Source organism: Diaphorina citri, unplaced genomic scaffold, assembly GCF_000475195.1.
Source record: "Diaphorina citri unplaced genomic scaffold, Diaci psyllid genome assembly version 1.1 scaffold1282, whole genome shotgun sequence".
NCBI lineage: Eukaryota > Metazoa > Arthropoda > Insecta > Hemiptera > Psyllidae > Diaphorina > Diaphorina citri.
This window is the reverse complement of record NW_007378711.1, coordinates 6,799-33,470: the sequence shown is the minus strand read 5'-3', so window position 1 is coordinate 33,470 and position 26,672 is coordinate 6,799. Positions and strand designations below refer to the sequence as shown.

At 38.3% G+C, this 26,672-nt stretch overlaps 2 protein-coding genes across 4 annotated transcripts in view; one reads left to right on the top strand and one right to left on the bottom strand.

Annotated features, from left to right (window-relative positions):
* Positions 1-12,732: 12,732 nt before the first annotated feature.
* LOC103515117 (exosome complex component RRP41) lies at positions 12,733-24,365 on the bottom strand. 2 transcript variants are annotated; one of them, XM_026827915.1, is made up of 5 exons: positions 24,076-24,365; positions 18,083-18,286; positions 15,915-16,121; positions 14,850-15,098; positions 12,733-13,078 (listed from the first exon to the last, which is right to left on the bottom strand). In XM_026827915.1, the coding sequence occupies exons 1-4, from the start codon at positions 24,241-24,243 to the stop codon at positions 14,868-14,870; spliced, it is 810 nt and encodes a 269-aa protein (XP_026683716.1). In that variant the 5' UTR covers positions 24,244-24,365; the 3' UTR covers positions 12,733-13,078; positions 14,850-14,867. The 2 variants fall into 2 exon arrangements, with proteins under 2 accessions (XP_026683716.1, XP_008478261.1); XM_008480039.3 differs by lacking the exon at positions 12,733-13,078 and having other exon boundaries at positions 14,171-15,098.
* LOC103515118 overlaps positions 19,551-26,672 on the top strand; it is a 9,055-nt gene continuing 1,933 nt past the window's right edge. The window contains exons 1-3 of one of the 2 annotated variants that reach the window (XM_026827914.1): positions 19,551-19,782; positions 20,358-20,782; positions 20,871-21,355. In XM_026827914.1, coding sequence (XP_026683715.1) covers positions 19,728-19,782; positions 20,358-20,782; positions 20,871-21,355 — 965 coding nt within the window. In that variant the 5' untranslated portion in view covers positions 19,551-19,727. Of the gene's footprint in view, positions 19,783-20,357; positions 20,783-20,870; positions 21,382-26,672 lie in introns of both variants that reach the window. The other variant, XM_008480041.3, reaches the window with a different exon arrangement.

Here is a 26,672-nt window from a genome sequence, read left to right as displayed (position 1 = left end):
TTTAGAGCGATAATATATTTACCGGGGGGATCATTTTTGTTTGTTTATACTTTTCCCCTACGATAGATTATCATAGAATTTATTATAAACTAGTTTGTTTAATTCCCATTTAGGTGCTGGGTCAACACGAGAACACCAGAATGTAACCCGTTGAAATATTTGCAATCGAAAAACGAGTACAAATTTTTGTTTGTTTTTGGATCTTTTTTGTTGTTTTTGGATAGATCATTTTTGTTTGTTTATACTGCCGACATAGGACTGAAAAGTCCCTTTACGACGGGACACGACTTTTGGTAGATCGGCAATCGACGTAAACTTTAATGGAAGACGTCCAGATTATAAATTTTTGTTTTCATTCCACTAAAATCCTTTGATCTTACCTAATTTATACCTAATGGGTTCCAATCGATGTTGATCGACTTTGGTCTACTCTTTTAGTGTTATTATACTTACTGTACTGTATGGTATTAAACAACTAAGCAAATGAAGAATGATGCCCAAGATCGAGAAAGCTGGAGAAGGTTCTGCTGAAACCTGTCATATGACAGATCTACTATTATATATATAGCTAAATTCATCATATCTGTCCCTGGCAGCGAGTATAATCGGATCAAATGAGGAAGTGAAAGTAGCTTGGCACTAAACGACTGATACTATTAATGCTAATTTCATACTGCTTGGCGAAATACACCGACCTTAGCTAACTATAACTAAGTACCTAACTACTGAGCTACTGAGTATATTAGTAAAACGGGATTTTCAGATTAAGAGGACAAAACTAAGGATAATTATGCACTTGGTCAACTTTTGATATGTGGAATGTGGATACCTGGGGTTAGATTTGAGATCGAGAATCTCTCTCATGTTAAGATCTGGCGGCAGTGTTTGTGTAAGTTGGGTTCTCCTTTCTTGTACAGATGTTTTAGATCAGAAGAGATTGGCTTGCTTTGATTGGCTTGATCACCCAACGTGGAAATGTCCATCCAAAATGTGGAAATGTTGTAGCCGTTTACACATATTTTCTTCGATTCGAAGAATTGTTTTTGTTTGAATATTTGAATAAATATAAAATCGTTGCTAGAAAAAGAAAGAAGAAGAAAACTACATACATTAAATACTAATCTGGGAAACATTCTCATTTCTGCACATACCCCGAAAAAATTCGTGGGGGTCATAATCTTAATGCGAAAACAATAAATTTTCAACAATATTTCACCTCAAATTAACGTTGATAACACCATTGTGTTTAATAACAACCATCGCATCGTATTGTAAACTATCTTGTATCTTGAACCTCTCTCTGGGCACTTGGTATATTTCATCGCCCACTTGAAATGTGTTGTGCCAAACGTGTCACATGTGCAATGGTAGAGAATCTTTAAAAGAGGAAGGTATATTGCACAGTGCTTCCTCCGACAGTGAAACAAAGTCAGGTAAGGCGATATCCACCTTACCTGTTCTGGAATCCAACCTCTGAACTTAGAGCTACCTCTGCATTTTAAAAGAGAGAGTTTATCAAAAATAGACCTTTACCTCAATTGCAACAATGTAAGGATTTCCTTCAATCTGATTGGTTCCTTCATTTTGGGTTGATGTGACTCATTGCTGTCACATTGATCTGGATGAACTATAGTGTTATGAGGTTATGGATACACAGACAATGTATTCTAAAAATCTAGATGAAAGGATGGGCCCAAAGATGGGCATCGAAAATAATTACTGTAATCTTATCTAGTTTTTTAACAGAGCTCAGCGCACCCAAATTTTTTGAAACATGTTTCTGTTGCCACCCACCATGAAGCTATTTTGGTGCATTTAAGGTGCGTTTACACGCGTCGCGTCGTTTGGAACCCATATGAAAATACATTAATGTAGATGAGATCAAAGGATTTTCGACGAATAATAAAAAAAAGTGTTTTAGGCTATGCTACCTAATGTCAATCGACATCTCCTGAACACAGTGGAGACCCTGCTTTTAGGTTTAGATTTTTTTGAGAGGAGTCTGACTTGGGGACTTTAAACAGTGAGGAGACCAACTTAGTCTGACTGGTGGGGGCCTTTAAACAGGGAGGATACCAGCCTGAAATGTCCCTTGTTAAAGCTCTAAAAATTTGCACCCAAAGCATGCTTTGGGCTGATATCATCTGAGGTCCTCGCCCCTTCAGACATAGAATAATTTACGTAATTAAGTCTAAACGTACCTACTTATTTTTTTTTCCTTCTATGTTTTGACTATGTTTTATTCCTATTCGAGTAGCTCTACTATCATATTACTTTTACTATGGTATGTCTAGTCTAGTATGTATAGTAGTAGAAGTAGATATAGGCTGTGCGGCAGTTGTAACGTGAAACTTTGCACGTATGACTCACCTATATGGAGAAGCACATTGCTACATTTTGCATGACTATAATATAACTATATGCTATACATTCTGCATAGTATATGTCTATAATATAACTATAATTGGTTACGCATGAGAGAGTTTTCTCAGTAAACTGATAGTATGCACATTTTTTTTTCCTCGCACAAAGCCAGCATGTTGATCAGCGATTTTCAACCGGGGCGGGGGTACGCGAAAAATAATTGTGTAATGGCGAACAAAGATAAATTTTGAATTTTGATGACTTTTCAGTGCAGTACAGCCCAAAAAGTATTGAAATACTGATTTTTTTCAAAAGGTTCTGTTGTTTAGAACTTAGTAGTAATGGTACACATCAACCTAGGTATGGGTACCCGGTACTCATTATGATGGTGGCGGGCGTTCGTGAGATTAATCCCGGGTATCCAAGGGGTACGTGGACGAAAAAAGGTTGAGAACTGCTGATTGTAGATTGTAGGGAGATAGTTAGCATGTACTTTGTTTTGCTATTCTGTCCACTGAATTTTGCAATACTTCATCATCAGAGCAAGACAAGCACGCAGATGTGAGTTGTTGACCGAACAAAAAAAGGTTGAAGTTTTTAACGTGACGAGTTTTTTTGCATTTGCTTTATGTGTTTGTTCTGCAATAACTCAAAGGCAAAGGCTTTACGATTTTTTCTGTGTTCTACCAAGAGTATAGAGCGCTCTATGACCTGTGTACACTACTGTACTTGGTAGACCCCGTAGAGAGTGGTCTCGCGAAACCATGTCTAGCGAAAAAAAAGTCTAGGGTGGACTGGCACCTTGAGAGAATGAATGAATATCATGGACTGTGGACATACCATGGACAAATGAATAGTACAAATACATCATACACTCGTCTCTTCTGTGGATAAGTAAATAAAGAAATACATAGAAGAAAATACATAGGTACATTCGTGTCTCTTGCTACAAAGTGTACACAGAGGCACGGTACAGGCAAAATATACGAGTCTTTAGACGAGGATATCAACAGAACACTGACTGTCAAGGACCTCTGACTAAGAACTAAGAACCATGTGACTTGCATTATAAAAAATAGGAGAGTCTTTATTTACAAGGAGAAGAAGAGGACAGTAGAGGTTATAAGAGTAGGTATATTAGTATATAAGACTCATTATAAGTAACTACCATTAGTAAAGGTTCAAATGATAGTCGACGACATCGACTTTAACATCGACTTTTGTACTCGTTTTTCGATTGCAAATATTCCAACGGGTTACTTTCTGGTGTTCTCGTGTTGACCCAGCACCTAAATGGGAAGTATTGTGTCTCTTCTCGCCCATCTGATGAGAGGCATACTACGGGATGGGCATGCTACGACACAGGCCACAAGCGTCCAATGTAGCAGTTGTTTCATCGCTACGAAAAAAAAACGGGGGGGAAACACTCATCTTTAAAAAAAAAAAAAAAAAAAAAAAAAAAAAAAAAACAAAAAAAGATTAATGAGATGAATACCGTTTATTCCTGCACCTCAAACAAGGTCGCACTAGCCTAGTTAGCTTGGTTGGTAGCGCGTCTGTAAGTGATAGGTCGAGGGTTCGATTTCCGCCCGGGGCGGATTTTATCCTGAAGGGATAAGATTCGTTCTAGGAACGGCTGGCTTTCTCCTATCCCATGTTTTTTTTTTTTTTTAAAAAAAAAAAAAAAAAAAAAGGACAGTAGAGGTTATAAGAGTAGGTATATAAGACTCATTATAACTACCATTCGTAAAGGTTCAAATGACAGTCGACGACATCGACTTTACCACAGGCTGGTTGAGGTTAATGTGAGTAGGGGGGTAGGTTGTCACCGAATAGGTAAAACCCCCCGTCAGCCACCTTAGTGGTTATACAGTGACATTAACACTCGTATTTATGAACAAGAATGATCGTTCTTAGATCAGTCTGAAGTCAAAATTGACCAGTCAAATGCCTTAAGACTATGCTTAGCACGAACTTAAGAGCCAGCATTTTGTTCATAAATATGGGTGTAAATCTCTATCAAACAACCAGTTTCTGCTACTTACCATCCTAGTTACCTTGTAAGCGCCAGGACGTGGGTCCGATTCGCGTCCGGGGCGTACTTTATCCTAAACAGATAAGTTTCGTTCTCGGAACGGCTGGTTTTCTCCTATCCTGTCCTCCTTTTCTCTTCGATTTCGGGACTATGAGACCTCCGTTGTTACAGTTCCCTCTATAAAACCTCTTCAAAAAAGGGTTTGATAGAGGGAACTAATAGCGAAGATCTCATCGTCCCGAAATCGAAGAGAAAAGGAGGACAGGATAGGAGAAAACCAGCCGTTCCGAGAACGAAACTCATCTCTTCAGACCGGGAATCGAATCAGTCTAGCTACTCCTGCTACTCTTAGGTTACAGGTGTACTCAGCACTGGTTACTCTAACTCACGTTAAGGTAACAGGTAGCCTTGTTCTCTCCATGTTATTTATCGAGATATAAGTTCAATTGCATTGAAAATAGAGTTGTAACTTTAATTTCATGAAGGGGGAAGTGCAAGGTGCATGTGGAATCATCGATACACCTGCATTATTGGTTGCGGTCTAAACGACCTTATCTATACTAGTTGAAGCCGATAAAAAAATACACATTACTGGTTGCGGTCAAAACGACCTTTTGCATACTGGTTGAGGCCGATAAAAAATACACATTACTAGTTGCATTTGGTAGAGAAATTACCAAGTCATGTATATTTTACAAAAATGTTACCGGTAGATAAATACCCATCTATACAACAATAATCTAAAATCTTAACCCAAATAGGTATCTTGTCCAACAGCGATTATCTCTTTTTTAGCTAAAGTAAATCCCCTTTTTTATCAGACTTTTTCCTGTACACCAATTACCGCAAGTAATGAACTCCAATGGATATAATATGATAGAGCTATAAGTCTAATTTTATTGAGGCTCAAGACAGGAAACTTTCATGAGTGTAATGTTCTGTAGAACATTTCATCTGTTTCGAAGGAAACTTTATGGGTGTAAAACATCTCATTTGTTCAGAAGGGTCAGTTTTTATGGAAACAAAAATGCTGTTCATATGTACAACAGAACAAGAAAAACAGAGGGGTGGAAAAAAGGGAAAGATTCGGTCTGCAAAACGAAAACCCTTGTGATAGTTTCTGATGCGTGAGTAATTTTTTTCGAAGGACTTTTCGCTGAAATGGAGGAAAATAGAAAATGTTGTGGGTTGTATTTTTAGTATTGTACTCATACTTACCTATACAGGATTTTGGTAGAAAATAATTTCAGTCTTTCAGTCCTGCTGTTTTTGCAGCTGTGAAGTATTCCTTCACCACCTCTCTTTCTATATCTCTCTTTCTCCCCATCAAATGTATCGATATTTTTCAATCTTACCATGCTTTTCCTCGTTCTCCTTCTCTTCTTCTTCCTTCTTATCCTTCTCTTCCTCCTCCCCCCTTCCTTCTCCTTCTATCTACTTCTCTTCCAATCCTTCTATTTCCTATCGATATTGACTTTTCCTTTTTTATTGCCAAACAGTCAATGCAGTCTACGCTGCAGTTGTAATAATTTCTTACCTTCCATTTTCCATTTAGTTTTCTCCTTCGTTTTCTTTCCATTTAGTTTTCCTCCTTCTCTTCCTGTACCTATTTTATACTCAGTTCAGAAAGAGATGGAGGGGGAAGAAAGAGGGGGGGAGAGGAGGAGGAGGAGGAGGAGAAGAAGGAGAAAGAGCAGGGAGGGCTAGAGTCTCAGACTGCTTTTATTCAGAAACTCAAGTTGAAAATGAAATATTGAAAAAGAAGGAAAAGAAAGCTGCCAGCCCCCTAATAAAAATACCTACTTAGGTATTTGAAACTTTTCAGCCTTATTTGCTTTATTTCTCTCTCTCTCTCTCTCTCTCTCTCTCTCTCTCTCTCTCTCTCTCTCTCTCTCTTTCTCTCTCTCTCTTTCTCTCTCTCTCTGTCTCTCGCTCTCTCTCTCTCTCCCTCTCTCCCTCTCTCTGCTTCCTTCTCTCACGCACACACGGTACACACATACATTTAGTTTTCTCTCGACTCTCTTATTTTCCTTTTCGAAGGTATTTCGAGGGATTATATCCCACTAAAAGCCCTCATAACAAATTCTCTCGTAAAAAGTACCTCCCACCTGCCCTCTGAACGGAAAAAATCTACCTTCAACCCCCCACCCGGTGAAAAAATATCTTACCGGCAATGTTAATAAAAAATCTTTTTAGAAGGCAGTCCATAAAGCTTCACCCCCCCCCCTGATGCTCTCTCTCTCCTCCCTCTCCCCCTTCCCCTCTCCATCTCCCTCCCTTACCGGTTCAGGCAGAAAAGTCCTGTTTGTTTTTGCCTAAGTAATTGTTTCATTTTCTTCCCGACTGTGAAAGTCCTTTTTGTGTCTTAAATTTTTCAGGGGAAATGTACAAGTTTAATAAGTTTATAGATCCGTAGATATAGGCTTTATTTTGAATTTGAATTTTTCCTCTAAGTGAAAAGTTCATCGACCTTTGACATATCAGCATTTCACTATCAGTGAGAAAACCTCTTTCCTTACCTTCTCCTCCTCTTCCTCCTCCTCCTCCTTCTCCTCCTCCTCCTCCTCTTACACCTCCTTTTCCTTCTCTTCCTCCTTCTTCTCCTCATCCTTTAACGCTGAGGTACCAAGTCTCGTTCGTGCAAGGTACAAAGTATTCGATTTCATGTCTTCTGTCTGTGGAATCTGTGGATTCCTATAAATATCAATTCAATTCAATATATTTTATTGTCAAATCTATCCTCTTCCTTCTCTCTCCTCCCTTCTTCTGTCTTTGAATTCCTATAAACATCCCAATGTCTAACCTTCTCTTCACTTCCTCCTCCTTCTCCGTCTCCTTCCTTCTTCCTTCCTCTTCCTCCTTCTGTCTCTGAAATGTCTATAAATACCTAATGTCTATTCGTATGTAGGTGGAGTGATAAATCAAACTTGCATTAGCTTTATTAAAACCCCAATGGAACAGGAAATACGAGTCATGAGGAAATGCAGTTTATCATAGAATGCCATCTTTTTTAACTTCAGGTTCAGAATGTTACTCAGGTAAAACTTGAATCTCAAACTCACTTTGTTCAGTTATTTTGTCGCATTAAGATTTGGAATTTGGTTATTTTGTAGAATTAAGATTTGGAATTCGGTTATTTTGTCGAATTAAGATTTGGAATTCGGTTATTTTGTCGAATTAAAACATGGAACTGGGTTGTTTTGTCGAATTAAAACATGGAACTGGGTTGTTTTGTTGAATTAAAACATGGAACTGGGTTGTTTTGTGGAATTAAAAGTTGGAACTCCGTTATTTTGTCAAATTATAACTGGAATAGCGTGAATATCGGCACAACCCTTGAGCGCGCAGTCCAGAACGCGAGGCAAATGATCCAGATGTAGCTTCTGCGATAGTTCCATTACTGCGACCTGAAACATGATTAGTTATGTACGTTCTTATTTAATTTTATTTGTATGACCAACCTCAGTGGACAGTGGTCAGCTCTGAATCTGAAGGTTGGTGGTTCGAGTCTACGTCAACCGTCAAGACAAAATTTAGCGTAGTGTATTAAGCGGGGAACGACATTTGTGACAAAACTTTATGTTTAACACAGTTAAACTTCCTTACTTTTATTTTTATGTCAAATTTATGTAAAACAAATATTTATTTTTATGATTTTATAATGATAGGTTCTTTTTTTACAGAGGAGCACTTCCAAGATAACTAGGCTGGCTACTGTTTTCTTATTTTGCCAACAAAAGTACCTACCATAAAGAAGGGGGAAACGTTTTATCATCCCTTAAGTAGTCTTCTTATTACTTATTATTAGGCCAGCCTAGTTAGCTTAGTTGGTAGTGCGTCTGCCTTGTATGGCTGTTTAATATTTTTCGAGGATTGTCCAAACTGGGAGCTCGTCGATTTTTAGCAAACACCCTAAGGTAGAAACACACTACTATCACGCCACGTGACGCTGTTTAATATTTTTCGAGGATTGTCCAAACTGGGAGCTCGTCGATTTTTAGCAAACACCCTAAGGTAGAAACACACTACTATCACGTGACGTAATGTGATAGTAGTGTGGCTGTCTGAACGAGATCACCTATAATATTATGGGAAAACTTTGAACTACATCCTTCTGACTCCCCATGAGTTCACGTGACGTGACGTGACGTGACGGTACTATGTTTCTACCTTTAGATAATGCTCTCACGGGTACTGACTAATAATTCGGGAAGTTGTATTTAACCTCTCATGATAGCCTTCGCTGCAAATAGCAACGTTGCAGGTGTTTGGTATCCGGATTCGGAAACAACCCCATCCGCGGTCCAGAGACACATCGCGGGCCCTCACACCTCCGGAATTGGACAGCTCTGTGGTTTGTTCACTCGAAGTACACTTGGTATACTCTCTTAGTACACTTATACTCTCTTGGCCAGAGTGTATTAACACTCATGATTGGCGTAGGTTTTGGTCAAGGTTGTGTCTTCATGATCTATCGTGACATGTTATTGATGAAAACAGCGCAAGCAGGGCCGGTGACGGGGGGCTTTATCCGGTCATATTTGCCTCGGGATCGGGCTCCAAAAGGGGGCCTAGAAACAGCAGTTTTTTTATATCGGGGCCCAGAACCAACAGTTTTTTTTTCTTTTATCGGGGCCCAGAACCAGCATTTCTTCTTTCGCAGGGCCCAGAACCAGTTCTTTTTTCGAAGGTCCAAAACCAGCAGTTTTTACTTTCCTTATTTGCTCAGGGCTCAGAACCAGCAGCTCTTTTTATACAGGGCACAAAACCAGCAGTTTTTTAGGGCCCAGAACCAGCAGTTCTTTTTTTCGCAGAGCCCAGAACCAACAGTTCTTTTTTTTTCTCAGGGCCCAAAATCAGTTTTGTTGGAGTTATCCCCGGGCCCCGGTTAGCCTGTAGACGGCCCTGAAGTGTTTCTTGTACAAAGTCCCCGTTAAACGCGATAATGGGCATTGTTAATTGTCTACCATAATAGCTCACGCTAGGGCTTTCATATTTTATGCTCGTGTTGAAAAGTCATGTTGTAAACTGTCCCTAATGATTTTTAATGAGGTGCTTTAGAAGAATATACGAGACTAGAGTTGTGCTTTATGTGTCCGAATATGTAAGTTAGAATTGGACTGAAAAAGAAGTTCGATGTAAAGTATGAGCTATTGATATTTTTTCACTATTATTGTTATTCTTTATTGATATATCTATTTATTAGATAGAATTCATTCTTATTTCCATCATCATTGAAGTTGATATATTAGCGACAAGAATGTTGAACTGTTAATTTTTTTTTTAATTAGTAGATGTCATTTCTTTAAACATAATAATATAAATTATTATTCGGTATAACTTGGATAATATTTTCCAGAAGGTTACTGTGATGGTCCCATGTCATCATTAGATAGAATTTATCTCCTTAGGTACCTACAACTAGACATACTCTTGCCCACCTCTGTCAACGAGAGGTTAAGAGCTCTGACTCTCAACCTGGAGATGCTGGGTTTGACTCCCGGCTGTTCCAAAGTAGAAGCTCGTATTTTCAATCTTCAGATTAAAAAGAAAAGTGCAACCTAAAATTCATGCAATACGAGAAGAGATATTCAAATTTGCCTCTTGGCGATTTTGTTTTAGTTATGTACTATTATTTAATGTAAAGTTTTAAACCGACTGACTCACTACCTGTTTATCTTGGGGGGTGTGTCTTGTCCTTACTGTAAAAAAGAAGAGAAAAAAAAAATAGTAATAAAAAACTGGATGTTCTAGTCTTCAAGTCAACAACAACATTGACTGAAGGGTGTGTACTGACCTCTAACACTTTGCCCTGGGCAGTACCACGTTGAGCTCATCAGGTCACCAATGTTAAGAAACGGTGATCGTGGTGAGTGTCTGGATGGATGATCGTGGAGGGTAGAAATGTTCTCTTGCCAGATTATCTATGCCTAACTTTTTATCCAAACATAATTTTATCCTCATTTTGTCCTTTAATTTGTCTAAGGGTTCCTGCAACTTCCTGCGATTTAAAAATATTTGAACCCAAACTGATGACTTCTTTCAAAAATTGAACAAGAGATATATTATACATTTTTGAGGTAAAAAGATCTATTGATGAATACATACATGTATTAACAGCAAGATTCAAGCTTGTAGCTATAAATACGAGTAATAAAAACATCGCATAAATAAATAATAAAACCATCGGTATAAATAATAACAAATTATTAATCGTTTAGAAAAAAGCTCATGTCATTAAATGAAAACATAGCATGTGGTTGGAAGGTCACTGAAATTAGAGCTTCATTTATCTCAGCCATATATCTTTCACTCCTTGGGAACTCATATAGTCCAGTAAGATGGGGATTTTTCCAGGAAAAAATTCCCAAAGTTTTTTTCTCGACGGTTTTATATGTATTTTTTGGCGCTGAATCCGAATTTCAACTTTGCCACCTCGCCAGAGGTGAGCTAACTCCGCCAGGCGCCGCTTTGTCGCTTTTTGGCGAGCTTTTTTTAAAAATGTGCTCATAACTCAAAAACGGTACATATTTAAGGAAAGGTCATTCTGAACAATATTGTAGTTCAGAAAATTTACTACATTTTTTGTTCCGAAAGCAACTCTCTAGGACCAACCGGGGCGCCGCCAGGCGTTGCTATTTGCAGCGAAGGCTATCATGAGAGGTTAAATACAACTTCCCGAATTATTAGTCAGTACCCGTGAGAGCATTATCTAAAGGTAGAAACATAGTACCGTCACGTCACGTCACGTCACGTGAACTCATGGGGAGTCAGAAGGATGTAGTTCAAAGTTTTCCCATAATATTATAGGTGATCTCGTTCAGACAGCCACACTACTATCACGTCACGTGGCGTGATAGTAGTGTGTTTCTACCTTAGGGTGTTTGCTAAAAATCGACGAGCTCCCAGTTTGGACAATCCTCGAAAAATATTAAACAGCCCTCAGATTAAACATAATGATTATGAATCTGTAACAAATTAACCTCATGAGAACACGGTACGGGGGACAATATTTAGATCGAGAGAATCAAGGTTCACTAAACATATATAGTATATTATTATTATTATTATTATTATTATTATTATTATAAACATCCAGAGGTGAGCATTGTAGAGAAGCTAATACCTTATAAGATTTTTAGATGGATTTCAGTCCATTATTTATTCAGTAAGGTGCTGGGCGGACAGGATATTTAACGTTTATATACATTTTTCCCCCATTATTTATACTTTCTTAATGAGGTCTAAGAGAGGAATCTGTAACAACAGAGGTCTTATCGTCCCGAAATCAAAGAGTAAGGAGGACAGGATAGGAGGAAGCCAGCCGTTCCTAGGACGATCTATTTGGGATAAAGTTCGCCCCGGGTGGGAATCGAACCCGTGACCTAGTGTTTACAAGGCGGGCATGCTACCCTCCAAAATAACTTTTATTAAGGTTTGGTCTTTTAAATTTTAATTTTCATTGTGTTTTTTATGATTATTTTTTGTGGGGTACAATTAGGACACAACCAACACTGAAATTTCCCGGAAAAATTGCCATGAGGTGAGCAAGATGCAAGAACTTTCTCTTAACATGAGAGCTTCGCGAGACCTGTTTGACATTCGAGATGATGGACAGTTTTGATCCGCACAAAGATAGATCTACTTAGGTGCTTGAGAAACAACACCGCTCAACAATAACCACCATTTGCAAACTTTTTTAGGAGAAGCAAAAGAGGCTGATTTTTCAATCATTACCACACGTTCAAGTATGCTTGACGGGCGGCTTTTCAAGCTAGAAACTTGAAAGTGTAGTAAAAAAAAAGATCACAGACAACAAGCAGTCTGAAGTTGCGTCATGAAAATTCAATCACTCAACCTACCTGTTATAGGCCTGTTGGGCGGGCATTAGGAGCTATTCTGTAACAAATCAAGTGCTTTTCAGTCCTATTTGGGCAAAGGGATTATTTGTGTTTTCTATTTAAACATAGGCTGTCAAGGTAGGACAGGTAGACCTTTTATTTCAGCAGTAGATAGATATATCTTTGTTAGATACAATGATAATTTTTGAATTTTTACCTTTTAAAAACTTTTATGATTTGCCTAAATTTTCAAACAGATGTTAAAATTGATTGGTCTCCTGAAATCCCACCCTATCCTCCGTTAACCATGTAAGTACTTTGTTAACCACTCTGCTACCGAGGCATCTACCACACATGTAACATATCTTCTGACATTAGAACATTAATCACGTCTTGTCAAGCGGACATCAATTTGTATCTCGTTAAAGAAAAAAAAAAAAAAAAGTTCAGGGACTCTTTTGCTGATAATTGATGGAATAAGCAGGAGAAAACTTAAGGTCGAGGTTGGTTCAAATATACACAAAGGACACAGGGTTTGTATTTCAATTGAATTCATAAATAAAGTGGTGCAATATTAAACTGTTGAGATAATGGGACTACATGTCCTAATTCGACAGTCTAAATAAAGCACTAATATCTAATATCTAATGTTGTTGTTTACTAATGCAAAGGAATTGATTATTATGTCATTTTCCTACGCGCGTCCCAATATTTTCCTACAATATCATTGCTGGCTTCCACGGCAGGGCAAGTAATTAAGTGTGCTGCATTCATGGTGATTGATGTGAGCATAATGGGCATATTGGGGAGTCAGCACAGCCAATTCTGTGGAGGTGCTCTGACAAGCAGTCAATTGAATTCATAAAATGTACAATATTGGAGATTGTCTAGCATGTCTACTAATTTACATAATTTCCAATACAGAATACCTCCTCTAATGATCAATATTACTCAGAATAGGTATAAATATCAATGAATTGGAAATTATTTACAGGATGGACAGACACTCTCTCTCTCTCTCTCTCTCTCTCTCTCTCTCACTCTCTCTCTCTCTCTCACTCTCTCTCTCTCACTCTCTCTCTCTCGCTCTCGCTCTCTCTCTCTCTCACTCTCTCACACTCTCTCTCTCGAGGTGAGCAAGATGCAAGAACTTTCTCTTAACATGAGAGCTTCGCGAGACCTGTTTGACATTCGAGATGATGGACAGTTTTGATCCGAACAAAGATAGATCTACTTAGGTGCTGGAGAAACAACACCGCTTAACAATAACCACCATTTGCAAACTTTTTTAGGAGAAGCAAAAAAGCTCATTTTTCATTCATACCACACGTTCAAGTATGCTTGACAGGCGGCTTTTCAAGCTAGAAACTTGAAAGTGTAGAAAAAAAAAGATCACAGACAACAAGCATTCTGAAGCCGCCTGTTGTTTCATGAAAATTCAATCACTCAACCTGCCTGTTATATGCCTGTTGGGCGGGCATTAGGAGCTATTCGGTAACAAATCAAGTGCTTTTCAGTCCTATTTGGGCAAAGGGATTATTTGTGTTTTCTATTCAAACATAAGCTGTCAAGGTAGGACAGGTAGACCTTTTATTTCAGCAGTAGATAGATATATCTTTGTTAGATACAATAATAATTTTTGAATTTTTACCTTTTATTTATAAAACTTTTATGATTTGCCTAAATTTTCAAACAGACGTTAAAATTGATTGGTCTCCTGAAATCCAACCCTATACGTTAACCATGTAAATACTTTGTTAACCACTCTGCTACCGAGCCATCTACCACACATGTAACATATCTTCTGACATTAGAACATTAATCACGTCATGTCAAGCGGACATCAATTTGTATCTCGTTAAAGAAAAAAAAAAAAGTTCAGGGACTCTTTTGCTAATAATTGATGGAATAAGCAGGAGAAAACTTAAGGTCGAGGTTGGTTCAAATATACACAAAGGACACAGAGTTTGTATTTCAATTGAATTCATAAAATGTACAATATTGGAGATTGTCTAGCATATCTACTAATTTACATAATTTCCAATACAGAATACCTCCTCTAATGATCAATATTACTCAGAATAGGTATAAATCTATGAATTGGAAATTGTTTACAGGATGGACAGGCACTCTCTCTCTCACTCTCTCTCTCTCACTCTCTCTCACACACTCTCTCTCTCACACTCTCTCTCACACACTCTCTCTCTCTGTTCAGGGTATCTAAGGCCAGCCACACACTATGAGGTAGACCTGATCAGGTGTACCTGTCATCAGGTCTACCTGATATTGAGTGGCTGGCCTAAGGACAGCTCGTGCAGGAATATATCCTTGAGGTTATGATTATACCTACACAGTACAAGGTTAGGGCAGGCTTGGGGAAAAAAGTATCCATATTATTTTTCAAGCTTACCCTATCCCCCGTGTATAACCACCAGACCACCACCTAAAGTTTATTTTAACTTACAAAACACCCTGTATAAATGTGACTTCTATATTTATTTAGCCTTAAGATACCATTTAAGGCTAAATAAATTGAGAAATCACATTGATCTCAGGTACCACAAGCTTTGTGCAAAAATACACCCTGTATGAAATAATAATAATCTTACTTTGTCCCAATGTCCATATCACAGTGTTATCATTTCCACATCCTTACTCTCCTCTTCCTTCTTCTTCCCCGTCAGTTGCCCCAGCTGGAACTTCCTGCCCAGCCCTCTAGCCCCGGCCACTTTAATGAGATGCTGCTTGATGGCCGTGTCCAGAATAGCGTGAATATCGGCACAACCCTTGAGCGCGCAGTCCAGAACGCGAGGCAAATGATCCAGATGTAGCTTCTGCGATAGTTCCATAACAGCCACCTGACACACAGGATTTATTTATTATTTTATTCGCCTTTTTAAATTCCTCATCCTATAGGAAGGAAAGTAATGTAATCGGGTCAAATTTAGCGCGGTGGACTCCGGATCTGGAAGTTGGTGGTTCGAGTCTAATGGATTTATTTATTTACCTTTTCATGTTTGTTTGTATGACCAACCTCAGTGGTGCAGTGATTACCAGGGTGGACTCTGGATCTGGAGGTTGGTGGTTCAAGTCTACGTCGAGTCATGAAATTTAGCGAAGTGTATATTATTTTATTTCGCCAAGAAACTACCACAAAGAAGGGGAAAATTGTTTAATCTTCCCTTTGTCGTCAGTCTTCTTATTAAGGAGAAAAAAAAACATTCTAAGACTACTTAAATACAGAGCCTAGCGGACAGCAAAGAGCACGGAGCTTTATGCGCTCAGTTCTATACGGTTTGAAGTTGTCACTTCCCTCTATAGTCTATCTACTCGATGCTCTATGCCAGGGGCAGGCAACTTAATCATGTCGGGGTCCGGATGAAGCTGAAAAAAAATGCCCGCGGTCCGGACCAATAGAGAGCCTAGCGCATAGGCTCTCTGCTCCATTAAGTGTCACATCTTACCTTTCCTGCCCACCTCTGTGGCCGAGTGGTCAAGACCACTAACTCTCAACCTGGAGGTGCTGGGTTCGAATCCCGGCCGGGGCGGAATTTTTTTGACCGGACTTTTCCGTCTTTGGATAGGCATGGATGTAAAAGAATGTGTCTTGCAGTAATGGCAAGGCGATTCCAAGGTAAAATCTTGAAAAAAAAAGAAAAAATAAAAAAACTCACCTTCCCAGACAAAGGCAGTGCAGCCACGGTAAGGTTGGGACCTCCCAGCGTTTCTTCTAAATGACTAATATCCACAAGTGGTGTGTCCCCGGCTAAACTGGCTGAACAAGCTACCACATATTCCCGCATTGGTATACCCGCATCGATGAGAGCCAAGGTAGCGGCGTTTACACATGCACAGAAATTGCCACCATCCGCCTGTAACACCTGGAAGGGGAAATATCGAATTCAAAGAGTAAAATCACAAATTCAAACTAAGTAGGTACTAGGTACTAAAAGAAGCTCTTAAACCCAACACAGCCTTTGGTCACAGTTTCCCCCAAGGAAAATAATGTATTTTGCATTCCAAGATGTTCAGTCTAGAATCATAATACCAACAGCAAATTACGTACAGAAAAAAGTTTTGAGTCCGTAAAATTTATTAAATGTACATATTACGTAAACTAGGTATTACGTATTACACAGTAGGCTTGCGCGCCGCGCCGGTGGTCCTAAATTCCCGGCGGGGTCGAAGTCTTTTCGGCTCTGTGATTGGAGTTCGGGGAGTAGCTACTTTAATCGAGTAACGAAAAGTGGCGGCATTACCAGTGTAAAAAGATTGATCATACGAGTAGATGAGAAGTGTACGTGGTTCAGTACTGATCTGGGACCTATAAGTTTGCTACTCACATTTCCAAATCAAAATTCTGCTTCTGTGTGTTGTAATTTCCTGTGACGAAATATGAAATACCTATCACATAAACTCTTCTATCTTACGTCACTTTGATTTTAATTTGTCTGTTATTCACTGAACGAACGAAGTGATGTCCATATTTTAATTCGACAGTTTGTATTTAATTTGTCTTCATTTTTTAATTTGTCTATTTTTATTTAATTTGTCTGTCTGTTTCGTTGTAACTCTGGAACGTTTGTCCGATTTGAATGAAATTTGGCAGCAATGTTCAACAAATGAAGCGATTTTTATCATTAGATTTTGAACCTCTTTGGGCCCTTTTTCGGGGAAATTCATTTTGTTTATTGTATTTTGTTTATTTTTCAACGTTGTAAGATGACGTAAGGTTTTGTTTACAAATTATTAAATTTACAATTGTTCTTGACACTCTCAAGTCTCATACTCATCTATCACACTCGTGGGCCTTATTAAAACATGGGCCAAGTGGTGACATGCCCTCCGCCATTTTGAATCACATTAGATATGTTTGATATATGAGAAAACAATGACGATTGATATACGAGGAGTATAGTGCGATAGGAGACCTTCGTCGCTTGAGGAACAACACAGCTTATTTCGATAAACATCACTCCTTTCAAAAATTTGTAAAAATGGCGTCACAATTTTCAACGTTTTCTATTCATCGGCTATCTCTACATCATTCTCTCGCGAAAAACGTGTCACAAGGAAACTGCTCCACCTTTAGGTTAAGAACGGAGTTTAGCGGAGAGAGAGCATGGAGCATAGAGATTTTTGCTCTCATCTCTATGCAGTTTAAATCCGTCCCTTCTATCTGTTGTCGTTCCCGTCTACCCGCTCTATGCTTTATGTGCCATCAAGTTTTTAATTCTATTTAAATTAACGGGGGCTCTCCGCTCCTCTCCGTTGTTAGCCATAGGCAGTATTGTTTGGTAAGCGCCGACTTGCTAATGGGGGAACATTATCACAATACGAGTATGTGACGGGGAAAGGAAGGAAAAAATCTGACACTTTTGTTTCTCTAAGTAAGATTGATATCAGATTTTCCGTTTAAGATTGATATCGTACCGACTACCGTTTCCTCTGCCAATGATGAAGGATGTAGATATGAGACTGGTCCTTACTGTAAGGATGTGTGAATAAATGGAATCGATCTTCATACCTTATTGTGATTCGTATTATATCAGAAGCTACGGTAGCCAGCCTAGTTAGCTTAGTTGGTAGTGCGTCTGCCTCGTAAGCGCTAGACCACGGGTTCGATTCCCGCCCGGGACGGATTTTATCCTGATGGGATAATGTTCGTTCTCGGAACGGCTGGCTTTCTCCTATCCTGTCTTCCTTCTCTCTTCGATTTCGGGACGATAAGACCATAGCAGTTACAGTTCCCTCTGTCAAACCTCTAAAAAAAAAAGAGAAGTAATGATCAAGGAGACATAGAGCGAATGGCCAAATTCACAAGTTAACACGAAAGGCTCACCTCTACAAATATGTCTATTTGAGATCTAGGATGAACTTCGGACATGATGGCTGCAGACACAGCTTGCCGTAGCTGCAAAGATATTTCAGATGTTTTCCTATCGCCCCGAGGTCTGGTTTTCCGCTCCCCCGTACTGAATACGGCCATGCTGTATTGGAAGTTGATCAGGACTGAGCCATGCACTTTGATCGATTTGTTTCTAACCTGCGAAGCAAATTATAGCAAAACACATTGTGAAAGAGGATTTTTTTTTCGAGTCAAATACGGATAAAATACTTTAAAGTCTTTATTTTACTACAACTACAAACTACTTTAAAGAGAAAAGAGACTTTAAAGTCACTCTGCCTCGGTGGTGTAGTGGTAAAGATAATCGCCTGGTAAACAGGAGGGCGTGGGTTCAATCCCAGCCGAGGTATGGAATTTTATCAATACACGTATCTTATATCTTATATTATAAGAACGCCGATTACATTACTTTCCTTCCTATAGGATAAGGAAAGTAAAAATTGGGGTATAAAAACCTTTTGGACGCCCAGAAACAATACTCGTATCTGAGCTCCTTCCAGGTCATAGGTGTATCTTTCTTATATTATAAGAACGAGATCCATTCACAGTTCACAGTTCACGTTTCACATTTCATAGTTCACACACTGATCGCTCTATCTCTATAACCACAACACCTAGAAAGCTGAAATTTGGTAGGATTATTCCTTTTATGGTCTAGGTGTGCAATAAGGAAGGATTTTGCGAAAATCTAAACCGATCCTGAGATATGATCGATTTTTGATCGCTAAAATCTCCATAAGAAATACACAGAGTGCAGAGACTGCGGGATAGAAAACTTTTCCTCGCTCGCCTAATATTTGAGTTTCGTTTATGTTTTTAGTTTGATAACTACAAGTTCGGCCATGCCTTTTCCACAAGTTTGGCCATGCCTCGGGATGAACTAGCGGGATTCCGGAGCGAAGCGACGGAATTCAGCTAGTACAGTATAAATTCAAGAAGAAAAAAAAAAATGCAGAGAGTAGTTTATTTATTATTATTTTTTTTATTTTTTATTAGCCATGTTCAACAGGGTCTGGGTCAATTCTTGCTATCAGTGCACTTTGCAACCTTTATATTGATTGGCCTTGAAAAATAATAAAAAAGGTAGGTCCACATCAGGGCTGTATATAGAGGACCTTTCAATCCTCTCCTTTACTATGGGCCGAACTCCGAAAATTTGGAGCAGTCTGATTAGTTGATATCAAAATTTTCCCAAAAGAAATGGCCAATCAGATTGCTTGAATCTGAGAGTTAAACTTGAACGGAGTTTAGAAGAAGAAGAGAGACTTGCTCGGCCGTGCAACGATGACGTTGCTTGACTACAACAGTCCGGCTTTCAGAATCTGATGTTGGCAGGACGTTTATCTTGTGCTGCAGATCCGGGTGGACCCGGCCATGAGAGTTTTCTTATCTAATTTCCTACAAGGAATATTAATAGTTCATCTAACAAACTTTACGTTTTCCAAGCTTTATCTCCCATTCTATTGACTAACTGTAGAAACAAGTTCATAATGAATTTTCCTTCCTTCAAATAAATAAAATAATAATAAACTCAGATTTATTATTTCTGAGATCTGAGACGATCAAAATTTTGTTTGACATGAAATATTTGTTGACAGTTTTATTTGGTTTGATGTTCATCTGGTCAAGTGATGGTAAGTTGTACTTTTGATAGGATATACATAGGTAGAAATAAAACACGGGAAAAGGCGAAGAAAAAGATAGGTAAATGAAATTTTACTTTTGTCTGTACTTACTACATTATAATAATGCTTTTCGATCGAGAAGAATAATATGAATAGTATGATCTCCACATACCAAACATCCCTGCTCAAAGTTCCGCTTTATGTAAACACTACCTACGTAGGTACCTACCTATATGATAATAATAGTGCTTATTTTTACTGCTCGCATAGGACTGATAAGTCCCTTTACTCCAGCAGTAGGCTACTACTATTATTGTGGTCAAATTCTCAAATTATATTGAGGATAAAATTCCATACCTCGGCTGGGATTGAACCCACGCCCTCCTGTTTACCAGACGAACGCCTTGACCATTACACCACCGAGGTAGGTACTTATCGGGGTGACCAAATTTTTCGTGTTATTAGGTACTTTCAAATATTTTGTTTTTGTAGAGGGATATAAAATCGGAACGAAACCTTTCCGTGTAAAACACGGGCTACCTTGCTCGTTATCATTAATAAGTATCTCATTGTTCCACTTGCAGGGTCGGATCAAATTACCACGGTGTTCAAGTTCAACACAGTCAGAGCTGAAGATGAAGATGTGAAATTTGTGAAATATCTAAACACATGTACTGCAGCTTATGTTGAGTACCCCGGTGTTCTATTGTTCAACATCACCCCTGACACTCCTCTACCAGAATCCACAATACCGCCCCTCTACGATGGACTTAAAGCTACAAAGTGGCAACAGATGATGGATAATGGCACCATTGAACCCATAACCTCTCGATCCACTTTATCAGATAGAACTACCAGATACTTGGATTTGTTCTTCCAAGAGAATCCTTTAAATACTAATCTCATCATGGAAAAGAATAATTATAAAGTTCTAAAAGAAACCACAGCAGACTTCCGTTCAGAAACAATTATTTTCAATGAGGCTGATATTGATCAGAACTCTGTCAACATATAAAGTTCTAAAAGAAACCACAGCAGACTTCCGTTCAGAAACAATTATTTTCAATGAGGCTGATATTGATCAGAACTCTGTCAACAGTAGTTTTCTTTTAATAAAATTTCAAGTCAGATCAAGGCTGAAAATTCAACTCAATTATCAAGATAAGCAATACATAGAGATAAGACTACAAAGCGATGCAACTGTGGTTTGTTATGGTCATGATCCCATGTTACAGAGTGTATGTTACAGCGGAAGAGGCTATACCGGTGATGAACAAGGAAACTTCAAGATATTGATAAGTTTAGTTGGTGAAATATTGATTCATGATTATGTTGCTGGTACAATACACAAGACCAAGAAGGTAGCTCCAGGAAAGTTGAGAAGTATAACTCAAAAAGTTGGTTTTAGTTTTAATGTATATGACCATAATGTTCAATACCAAATTATCCAGGCATACCCCTCCACAATAATCTCGCCCAAGCTAGATTTAAATACTAACATATCCCTGATTATATTATATGTAAGAAAACCTGGTTTTAAAATCAATGTGTATGTTGAGGAGGATAACACAGGTAATACATTGCAACTTGATTATCGAGAGATAGTTGGTAAGTATAGACATAATAAGAATATGGAGAGAGTACTGACCAAAGTCAATGTAATATTTCCTGACACCTGGAAGAACCAAAAACGGATATTAGTACAATCGGAACAGAAATTTGTTACTTTTATCAGTAACATATGGGAAGAAAGGTACCTGGAACTGTACAAAATAAAGGAAGTGACCTCATGTTTGATATCAAAGTTAAATATAATCTACGACACAAACACAATGACTTCCAACACAAATGAAAACAGTATAGAGTGTTTGAACGGAGGAGTAGAGATGGACTCTATGTGCTTATGTACTCCTGGGTTTGCTGGTAAGAAGTGTGAAATTCCATGTGATAGAAATAATTTCGGACACAAATGTTCTATGCTGTGTTCCAAGTCACCCAATCAATGCAAAGGTATGGTTCTGTGTACATCCAACTTCGGATGTTCCTGTGCTACCGGTTATCATGTGATAGAAATAATTTCGGACACAAATGTTCTATGCTGTGTTCCAAGTCACCCAATCAATGCAAAGGTATGGTTCTGTGTACATCAAACTTCGGATGTTCCTGTGCTACCGGTTACCAAGGAGAGCAATGTTTGGAACATTGTCCAGAAGATTACTATGGAGCAGATTGCAAACAAAAGTGTGGAGAGTGTATAGATGGGTGTGATCAGTATACTGGTGTCTGTCGGGGTGGTTGTACAACACCTTATCTAATAAGACCCTATTGCAAACAGCCCCACTCCTATCTGGAGGAATCACCTCGGGTTTTGGACTCGAGTTATAATGCTGTGAATCTTCAAATCGACTTGACTACAAGTAATATTGAAGGGTCGTATGATCATACCAAGTTCTACACGGTTCAATATCGTGAAGACAAAGACACAACATGGAATGACCTCCTATCTGGAGGAATCACCTCGGGTTTTGGACTCGAGTTATAATGCTGTGAATCTTCAAATCGACTTGACTACAAGTAATATTGAAAGGTCGTATGATCATACCAAGTTCTACAAGGTTCAATATCGTGAAGACAAAGACATAACATGGAATGATGGTCCTTATGAAGCATTCAACGTAGCCACTAGCAACATTTCAGTAGAAGGATTGAAACCAGGCTGTATCTATTACTTCAGAGTTCTCCTTGTAGATGTGACACTAGAAACACATGACCCAGACTGGACAAAATCATGTAAAGCAGAAACAAAATGTATCACTTCAGAGAACGACAAACATCTCACTGTAATATCTGTTACCAACACGTCCATTTCGTTAACATGGGACAAAGATACTGATTTAGGAGACAAAGATTGTCCCTCCAGGAGTTATAGCTTGAACATAGAGAACACAGAGAAAGGCTATGTAGAATCACAAAAAATAGTTGACATTAAAGGCAATTCTTACCAAATTGAAGACTTGAGCCCTGGTCAAACCTATCACATTGAATTAAAGAAAAATACAATCTATGGAGAAAGCAAACCTGTGTCTAGTGTGAATGTGACTACTGATGATACCATTGACTATTCAGTACAAATACCTGGGGTGACAATAAACCAAACTGAATCCCATGTAAACATTGAATGGTTCAAAAGCTCCCTTTACAAAACCTATTACATCAAGTACAAGTTAGTTAGGCACCTTTCTGGTAAAAAAGACTCAATTGATGCCCCACTTCAAGTCATTACAACATCTGATACTTCTTATACCCTACCAAATCTAGAGCCCAATTCTCAATATCAACTATTTGTTACTGCTGATAAAAACCAAAATATGAAGACACATAATATAACATTCATTACCAGTAAGTAATACCTAAAGTGCTGAGCATTTCCTCAAGAGAGTAATTCAAAATGTAAAAAAAAAGTACCTAAGCAAAGTTCTTTGTTTATAATTATTATTGAATTTATTCTGTAGATACTGTACTGCCGTGCTAAGTGAAAATGCTGTATGTCAACAAAAAATCAATTTTTGGTTTTTGGTGCCAAATGGTTCCTATGATCCTAAATGTTGATCCTATATTTTTTTCTTTATCCTAAACCCCTTAAAAACCACTAAAATGTGTTGTGGTATGTCAAAAACGTATGTTTGCCGTATAGATTGAAATCTTTAAACTTGATTTCCCAAAAGTAGGGTTTTTTGACATATGGCATTTTTGCTTAGCACGGCAGTGTAGGCACCAAATACATAAGACCTTGTTTACACTGTGGGAGTAAAGGGACTTTACATTCTCATTCTGGCAGTATAAATATAGGGTATTCTATTCTATTTTTAGTTAAGTACTCACACAATCACTTTTTTTTTTTCAATGGGGCAATTAGAACCTGGGACAATACATATGTCAAGGAAGCCTGTTCCACCGGGTTAAGCCCAATATCTTTACAATTTCAACCCAATGTTCTAGAACACATTTCCATGAGTTGGGAGTTTCACCCAATTATGAAAATCTATCTGAGTTGTGACTTTTTTTTTCAGTATCCTGTAGGCAATGTACCTAATTTCATAAGTGTTTCCACTACACATGACATGATTGTTTTTTCCCTGAAAGACACAAAATGTCCTGTAGGCAATGTAGGTAGGTAACTTAAATGAGAGTGTTCCCAATATAGGTACACAACACAACTTTATTCCAAACATTAGGTGGGAACAGGCTCTTACAAGTGCTTCTGTTGGAAGTTTATCACAGTACTTCAGGCAAGGTACTTACCGGTCTAGGGCCATATACAGCCGCCAAAACCTTGGTGTTTCCTTGCTCAATGTATGCACTGCCATCCGACTGACTGAAAACTCCAAGCCGACAACGGATCTTCCTTAACTCATGTCCTCGCCTTCCATCGTTTCTCAAGCCTCCACCATACTCTGTTAGTAAATCCATACTGTCTACCTATAGAATTTACACCATTCCTGTTTAAAATACAGGAAGAAATGCGCAGAAATCAGGAAAAATCCCAAATTAACTTTCCATCCCACAAATTTGAAAAATCTGAAATTTTGAAAAAACGTGCCAAAAGTTTTGTTTACCTTTTTAGTTCGATCGAATTTCCAACAGGGACCGCTAGTGATGATCAAAAGCAAGGAGGTGCGTGAGTGGCGGATGTGGCAAAAGTGAAGCCAAAATTGGGACTTGATAAACACGTGGTAGGTACCTACGTTAGGTACCTCGGAGGTACATACCTACCTACTAAGTTATTTTAGGGACTGCTAAAATATATTAGTTCTGTTGATGAGCTTCTTCTTCTTCTGTCATTTCTGTTTTAGTTTTTGGTCATGGCAGGTCCTATATATTCTTTTTCCCGAGGTCCTATTCTTTTTCCAGTAAGCAATTTCCTAGCCGGCCCGAGAACCACAGGGGATATTAAAGTTGATGAGCATTCGACGTATAAAAAAAATGATGATCTGATTATGCTTTTTTTTATTAATTTATTTTACTAAATAGGTATAGGACAAATTAATCAATAGGTAAAGGTAAGTTGTTAATGACAAATTAACGTAACCTATCTACCTATACCTAGCTATTAAGTTCATTAGGTAAGATTTAAAGCTGTCAATCAACTAGGTATTTTAGGACTTATTATTAAAAGATCAAAACTGGCTTTTGAATTACACTTCGTGACTCACATAACATTAATTGACTTACTTCCTACTTACCCTTATCGATAAAATTTATGAATTTAATGGGAATTATGGTATTTTGTGCCCACAATACCTAACGACTTGGTATTAATAAAATAATTAATAGGTAATGTCGAATAATGGCGACTTCATTGTAGATAAATTGGGTAATTAATATTATTTTAATAATCTAAAACTTGTATTGTTGGAAGCCAGATCTAGTTTCCTGTCCATGATACTATATGGGTTTGTTGTTGTTCCTAGTCTAGGAGAGGTACAACTGGACAAACAAGACATTACGCCGAAGTCAATAACCAATAAGCTCCGCAGTGCCGCAGTCTTCAGCAATGAAATGATCAAGGAAAAAAATAATAATAATTGAGAGAGATTGAAGCATAAATTTACCTACTTCTGAGGGAAATTTCTTTCCTCGAGACTTTGCATTTTTTTTTTTTTTTTTTTTTTTTTTTTAAAGATGAATGTTCCACCGCCGTTTTTATTTCGTAGCAATGGAACAACTGCTTAGAGCGAAGAATGCGTTACTGTGTACATACAAATGGATCTCATTTTGAACAGCTTTTATAAATTTGTTTGTTGTTGTTGATTGTTGTTGAAATAGTTAAGTGAATAATACAAAAACTAAAGAAATAATTAAGAAATTGTTTTTCTTTCTCACAGTGTACAGAATTTTTGTAGAGCAAATTTTTTCGAGTGAATACATTTTTTTAATTAAAATTTTATGCTGATTCCAAAAATTAAATAAAAAATGGGGGTTCCCATAAAAGTGACCTATATTTGGCAAAAAATGGGCCGTTTTGCAAAACAAATTGCAAATTTAAAAAAATCCATTCTAATCATTAAAATTTCATCTACATGATGCCGTTTATTTCATTCCTTAATTCCCAGCCGTTTCTGAGATATAAGCGTGGTTCGCAAATCACGAACCACCCTGTATATATGTAGGTATGTACGTGTCGTATCCCCAAGTAGTGCAGAGTGCAGCTATATATGCAGATAGGTAAACTTATAGGATTTCAATAAGTTGGTCCTATATCTTTGTCCAAATTGGATATTGAGGTAATTTTATTTTTATTGTTTCCGAGATAATTTTCATGTATTAACACTTGGGTGAGAGCTACACCTATCTAAGTAAGCTTTATTTCTCAAGTCATAGCTATCATAGCACGGTTGATACCAACAATTGAAAAAAGTCATCTCAACAGCGTTTACAGCATGGTTTACATGGTGGGGTCCCATACTCCACATGCACGGAAGGTTGCGACGAATCCACCCCTCTCCGTGACCGACAGCCGCCTTCCTCCGTCAAATTGTTAATGTCTTGGCCGTCGCAATTATGTTCAATACGGATACATTCGCACGACTGAAACATGCTGCACACTTTACTTTCAATGCAATTCAGCTTGCTCTCCACGGCCAGCTTGAAGTTATGGAGATCCGCCAATAACTCGAGAGCGCGTAGCGCGACGCGGTATAGGTATAAGACACCAAGGCCTATTAGCGCCGTCAAGAGTAGAGGAGAAGCTATCCAACAGATCTTCACATAGGAGATAGCAACAGAATAGATCAAAAAGACTCCATAGCGCCAGGAGAGCGAGGATGTTGCACAGGCTGACGTTGAAACACGGGACAGGCTCGGGACATTGGATACAAATGCAACAGCAAGGGTCACGA

What these genes read in the sequence shown, in the direction of transcription:
- LOC103515117 (XM_026827915.1), bottom strand. Translation starts at nt 24,243, where the DNA reads ATGGATTTACTAACAGAGTATGGTGGAGGCTTGAGAAACGATGGAAGG. An exon ending in CTGTATATGGCCCTAGACCG is followed by an intron (nt 18,287 to 24,075) that starts GTAAGTACCTTG and finishes TTTGCTTCGCAG; the next exon opens with GTTAGAAACAAATCGATCAA. An exon ending in AAATAGACATATTTGTAGAG is followed by an intron (nt 16,122 to 18,082) that starts GTGAGCCTTTCG and finishes TTCCCCTTCCAG; the next exon opens with GTGTTACAGGCGGATGGTGG.